The sequence below is a fragment of the Varroa destructor genome, unplaced genomic scaffold (assembly GCF_002443255.2).
Source record: "Varroa destructor unplaced genomic scaffold, Vdes_3.0 BEIS01000005.1, whole genome shotgun sequence".
NCBI classification, from domain to species: domain Eukaryota; kingdom Metazoa; phylum Arthropoda; class Arachnida; order Mesostigmata; family Varroidae; genus Varroa; species Varroa destructor.
The window spans coordinates 9731523-9738158 of record NW_019211458.1 but is presented as its reverse complement, the minus strand read 5'-3'; the positions used below and the strand labels follow the sequence as shown (position 1 = coordinate 9738158).

Genomic DNA, 6636 nt, shown 5'->3' with positions numbered 1-6636 from the left:
GCCGCTACCGTCCAGAGGGTTTTTTGGTTCATTCAGCTGTTCAAGTCAGCGTACGTTGGGTAACGTGCACTCAAGCGTACCTTTACCTTCTTCCTAGGTTCTGTCTGACAATCAGTAGCGTTGACATCTCCTCATGGCCAGGCCAACTGACCTCCACAAAGGAAGTTTAAGACCGCCAAAGCTAAGGGGATGTCCGCGAGTAAAAAAAAAAACTGAAGTGGACCTCAATTAAGGAGTTGATAATTGTATTATATAAACCATACAACGGGATATGGTGAGCACCAGTCAACAAATTAAGTTGCATTTATGCTGAGCATTAGTAAGCTTGTGTGGATGATAAAGAGATACTGAAAAATATTACAATAATCTGTGCTGTATAATCAAACAAGGACGGGGGTCATAAAGAACCGACAGTAATATAAACATAATCAGTAAAGCACAATGTTTTTGGAGAGAATCCTTGCATGCTGAAATCTATAATGAAAAAAAGGTTATGAGATGATACCCAAAAGCAAGCAATTACAAGTAACGTATCATCAAATAGTCATTTACATGGCCCTTTGATCCGCAGAACTTTGGCAGTACCCTTTTATAATCTGGCCCAAAAATTAACCAAGATTTCAACCAATTCATATAGCTGTTCTGGGTTGAAAAAAAACACACTTGGGTTTCGCATATTTCTAGATTCCGTTTTTTGTATGTATTGAGAATATGATAAATCCAATTTTACTGATCATTACCTTTATCAAGGACAACAAGTTGTGCTGATGCTTGTGCTGTGCCAGCCTGGTTCTCCGCAAGGCACTGATATACGCCACGATCATTGTGGACACTGCCGAGAATTCGTAGGTTGTGTCCATTCACTAGCTGAAAGTAACCAGTGATAAGGACCGATTCGCCATTTTTAAACCATTGAACTTTGGGTTCAGGAACCCCAAATACGTCACATTCAAATAGAGCATCCTCCTTTTCACGCACTGCTTGAGGCGTCGGCTTAGCGCGAAATGTCGGCGGAACTGAAATACGGAAACATCATGTGACAGTCACAAAACCAGACGTCAGACAATAAAGAGTTTTGGTTTTGAGACCCCGACAAGATCGGATTAGCCTGTCATGTATCAACTAGCTAGTCAGCTGCCATTGTTCTAGTCTATTGGTCATATTATTAATTTGACAACCTGCTGTTAAATGTTGACGATTAAGAGACTAAAAAGCAATGTGTTTATGATGATCTAACAGTGGCGTTCAACCTGGCAAACCCCATGGCGCATGACCACCCGCCCAAATAACGTCTGCGTCTATACACTCAAGCCTTACAGCCCTAATTTTCAATCTTAAAATGATATTTAGCTACTTGTGGCTCTATCTCATAAAAGTAAATAACTTAATCAATGATAAACCTTAACGCGATATATTGTTGTCTATAGTCACGTTATTATTATTATCACTGAGTTGAGGAGATTTTTCAAGACTAACATACAATTATCCTTTTTCATTACATTTTATGTATATGCGCCACGATGCGACACCTGTTCACACCTGAACCGGTTTATACTGTCGATGCTGTTGCCGTCTTCGTCTCGATCGTTGCGTTGTTGTCGTTGTGGGCGCCGCAGTCGTTGCTCTTAATGCCGTAGGCCACGCTCGCGCACGCGCTATTTCGTTGAAAGAATGTGGAAGCTAGCGAGAAGTTCAATGCTGTCTGGGCTGTCAGGAAGTTGACAAAGCATTTGTCGCCTTTTTCAACGCCCACCCCGGCGGCGAGCGGTAGTGAAAGGATAGCCCTCGCGAATGATGAAACTCGCTTGGTTATCCACACATACAGACTCATAGACACACATACAAAAGAGCACATGAGCGTACCCACTTGCCAAGTGACCCAAATAGACGCTCCACAACTACGTACGGTCAGAACGAACGCCAGACACCCTCCACATTAAGAATGACGGAGATACGGTGCGATATACCCAAACCGCGTCTACATAGAAGTGCCAGCGGTAGAGGGAACAGCGCAGGTGGTACTACGAGGCACAGAGGCGCAAGATATCGCCAGGAGAGACCGCATGAGAGAACGTGGTCTTTACGTGCGTGTACGTGGGTATGTCTACATTGGAACGGGTCGGCACGGCCAACGAGTCCAGCAGGAACATCCAGTGTATCCACCTACAGGCTTTTGTGCAACAGCGGCAATCTGGGCAGCGGCAGGCTCGAGCGAAGGCAACAGTGACACTAATACCGTCAGTAGGAGTAGGGTAAGGCGAGAAAGCGTATTTTAATGAAGGGCATCGGCCCACGGCTAGTTCTACTATAGTTTATCATGATGGAACGCATCTGCTTATTAACCCAAGTGTCAACGACGGCAACAATAACCATGACGGGAATAGTTACACTTATTTATCGCGCGCTGAGAATGACCAGACATGGCGACACCTGAGAACTTCCCTGGCACACAAGGTGCATTCAGGACCTGACTTATTTCAGTGTGCAATACGAGTACATTTGCGCTGTGATTGAGCTAACGGAGGTGATGACGACGGTCATTGTAAAACGAATTATGCAAATACAAAAAAGATTTGTAAACGCTGACTAACGCCAAACAAGTTTACTTCAAGTAAACTTCTTCACAATGCTCACTGGCATTAGAAACATGGTTGATCCTGCATAGATACATATAATCTATAAGGATTATTAAATTTGTGAGAAAGAAGGTATACTTACCAAGAACTGTGAGAGTGGCGCTAGCATCAAGCGAGTCCTCCCGATTTTCTGCCCGACACATGTAGCTTCCGGCGTCTTGCGATTGGACACTCTCGATCTGAAGTGAACCTACGCCGACTAATCGAAATCGGCTATCCAGATTGCTAAATACAAACCAAAATTTTTATAAAATTAGACTATGCAAGTTCTAACATTTGCATTATGCTAGAGTAACGAAACATTATGTTAGGTTACACTACGTTAAAAAAAACTTTAAATTAAACAATTTTAATGAATTTTTCATCACGGATCGAATAGTTTTCGTAATTAGCCCAACAGACGTGGCCCGATCAAAAAAAAAACTAGTCCGTTATAGAAAAAAAGTTATTGTGGATTGTCCTAAATGGTGTCACTATCTCTTTAGCCTTAGTGACATCTAAGTATAACAGCCGTCGTAGATAATGCAGATGCAGATCCTGGGTATCTAAGGAGCACAAGGAACCCCCAGCATGCTAAGCGCTAATCCTGGATCGCATTAAGTCAATGCTCAATTGTAAGCGACGAATTTGTCAACACCAACCAACGAAATTTGCTCTAGCTTAATTTTCACAGTCGAAGAAGCGAGTCGTTTTATTAACTACCCATAAGATTTTGGTATGTAAATAAAATTATACAATTTTGTAACTTCTTTCTACATACCCGCAAAAAGCTATCTTGCATAGTGTACAAAATAATACACACGATAGCAATTACGACGCATTCCGCGTCTAACTGCGGTCAAACAAACGCGATAATAACTTCAGCCAAATACAACCGAGCTCGCAAGCCAAGCCCTACTTTATAGGTGAACAGGCAACAGTCTTAATTGTTATTTTAATTGCAAAATTTGCTTCTGTCTGATATAAAACTTTGTCCAAATTAGTTCATCTAAAACTGCTAACGATTCATGATAGACTATTTCAAATGATGACGGGAAGATAGACAGCAGTCTTTCATTTTCTAATGGTAAAGATAAATGTAATAGGGACTTGACAAAAGAATATAAGTCATTCAGGGCGCCTCGCCTAATAATATATGTAGTAACGGTGACGATATTAATTTTCAGATAATAAGCAGGCACGATAAATCATAGCCAGATCTCATATACAAATATGCACGAATATTAGCACATACCTCATATCGATTGAAGCTCCATCTTTTAGCCATGAGATATGAGGTCGAGGATGTCCATTGGCGGCACAGTCGAGGGTGACCTGGTCGCCCTTGACTGCACGCACCTGCGATGGCTGCGCGATGAAAACTGGCGCACTCGGTATACGCCGTTCATTTTCAACCGATCCAGGTTGAGGTGTTGGCAGTACCTTTAAGCTGCCCACTGAGCTCAGACGTACCTATAAGTATTGTTAACATTGTTTGAATGCATTCATTCGTGGATATATGCACCAAGAGACACCCCTCAAAGAAGATTCAGGTTATTTGCATAGTACGTGCAAACACAGCAGAATTTGTACGTACATACATGCTTGAAATTTACGCAGCAGCATGTCTATAGTAAAATAATTTGCAATCGTTGTATCTCTCAAGTATTGATGTGAGGTAACACCCTCCTTTCGAACAGGAGATCGCACTAGTACTGCTACATTCTATAATATTTTTAGATTAATGTTTTCTCAGGCTACTATGTTGGCTTATAAAATCTAGCGGGCGATGTCGGTGATACTTGACCTCTTATCAACAGATGACATATAGCTCCCAGGGTGTACAAAAACGGGGTTTTCGAGCCGATTGTTTCTTTATAGCTGATCTTTGAATTCTATTATAAGGAGTCCTGTGTATGAACCTAGTACGTACATAGTTAAGGAACATAGTTCGTGTAGACAAAAGGTTTCATCATTGTTCTCTTTGCTCTTTGCGCGTCGACAACAGTCTATGTCTCATTAGTCTAATGTTTGTCGTGGCCATTGTGCCAGTTTCTTTGTCTACGCCATAGCCCTGATCTATCGTCCTTGCGTTTATCTATTGTCCGTACACTGGAGCATTTCTATACATATATTATACATTAACAACAGACTAGATGAAAATCTATAAACGCAAACCTTGTCACCGGTGGTAACTTGACACTGGTATTGTCCTTCATCATGGGCTACGAGCGCGTCAATTTCTAGCGCTCCTGATGGAAGCTGCACCATTTTAAGGGGATCGAGGCGGAGTGGAGCCCCGTTTCGCAGCCACGTCACTCGCGGGGAGCGATGCGCCCGGTCCTGCGAGACGGAGCAGGGAAAAAATGCTGTTTGGCCCGCATACAGGCTCACGTTCTGAGGTTGCTCCTCAAACGTCGGAATCGCTGCGCAGTTGGCATACACACAGAAGTATCGGGGTACGAGCAAAGCGATAATGAGGAAACGACGGAAGAAACAAAAATTGTAATGCATTCAACATAGAGGGCATAGATAAGCACAGTTCAAAGCAACTTCTAGATCGCCTTAAAGTACAAGACCAAATGTTTTTTTGAGCTCGCTTAACGTGACGTTAAATATAGATATTGTCGACTTAGGATTCGTTTGATGCAAGCTAAAAAAGGTATATCTGAGATAATTGAATTTGTTCCTCTGTATAATATAACTGCAAGGGTAACTACTTCCACGGCCCTGATAGATCAAGCTACTGAAATGTATACTTAATCCCTATTCATAGATACATATATACATCTGATAAAATCTAAAGACAGTTTACATCCAGGTTGTTGCTGCATAAATGGTAGAATGAAGGTGTATGCTTACAATAGGTGATGACTAGTCTAGCAGGTCTAGAGATGATGGTCCCTACGTCAGGCAGCGAAGCAAGGCAATGATATTGGCCTTCGTCGGTACGCCCGCTTCGACGCTGGACTGAATTTAGGTACAATGAACCGTTAGCGTGAAGTCGATGACGCTTCTCGTCCAGCTCGACTGGCAATCCATCTTTGTGCCACCTGCAGAATAACGAAAACAATGGTTACATGATACTTCAACTCGAAATAGTCTCTCAGCCGGTGTCCTCCCCCCCCCCCCCCACAAAAATGCCCACATAATATGAAATTCTAGTTACTGTTTTCAACTTCAGCAATTTTTATTAACCGTCGCATAGAAGCATTTCGAATGAGTAAGGCCACTGCACACTGTTCGCAGTTCCTATAAAACAGATGCCACTTATCTGACTCCGAACATAAGTACCTTGAAAAGTCTTCTTTTGAAAAAAAAAGCTTCGAATCTTTTGCAGCAGTGCTAACCTTACCGCCAATTATTTTGTGGGAGAGCACTCTAGGCACGATCACGCTGTGAGTCTATAGTTTTTTTTCATGTTATATGGATTAACTTTAAACGTAGCATAGATTGATGGGGGTCGATTGTAATCAAATCCGTATTTTGTATTCAAGTTGAATGCATTTCAAGCCAAACATTGAGCTCCGAGGCTTTAGCTAGACAGAGCATGTTCGAGTATTCGGTTACCTGCGTGCGCGTGAATATGTTGGCATTGTTTGCTGCACGGGACTCAAGCTTTGCAGACTAGATCTCTAGAGGAAGTACGATATTAGATTGCATTTCTATCGGAATGCTCATACTGAGAGCTGCTTTCTTCGTGAACGGTAAGATTAAAAACATGCCAATAAAAGGCCCTGTTAGTTCGCAGGAGAATACCATTAAGCCAACTAGTAAAAACAAGCTGTGTTGTTAAACGTAAACTTCTGATTGATGAGTAAGGCAATAATTCTACCAAGATACTAGATCCTAGGTGATTAACATGTATTTCTTGAAATCAGTCACAATGATCAATGACCATTGCATTCGTCAATGCTACTAGCACAGAACATACGCTACATATCGCGGAATTCAATAGCTCTGTACGTGTAAACAGGCTGTGAAACGTTGCCCGTTACCTATAACTATAATGACCCATAAT

At 42.0% G+C, this 6636-nt stretch overlaps 1 protein-coding gene across 15 annotated transcripts in view; it reads right to left on the bottom strand.

The window, feature by feature from the left end:
- Positions 1-6636, bottom strand: part of fra (neogenin protein frazzled) — a 139420-nt gene that overhangs the window by 26797 nt on the left and 105987 nt on the right. For all 15 annotated transcript variants that reach the window (XM_086989342.1, XM_022806161.2, XM_022806164.2 and 12 more), the window contains 5 exons: positions 5478-5668; positions 4794-5041; positions 3871-4088; positions 2719-2861; positions 741-1016 (listed from right to left, as the gene is read on the bottom strand). In XM_086989342.1, coding sequence (XP_086845468.1) covers positions 741-1016; positions 2719-2861; positions 3871-4088; positions 4794-5041; positions 5478-5668 — 1076 coding nt within the window. The remainder of the gene's footprint in view (positions 1-740; positions 1017-2718; positions 2862-3870; positions 4089-4793; positions 5042-5477; positions 5669-6636) is intronic.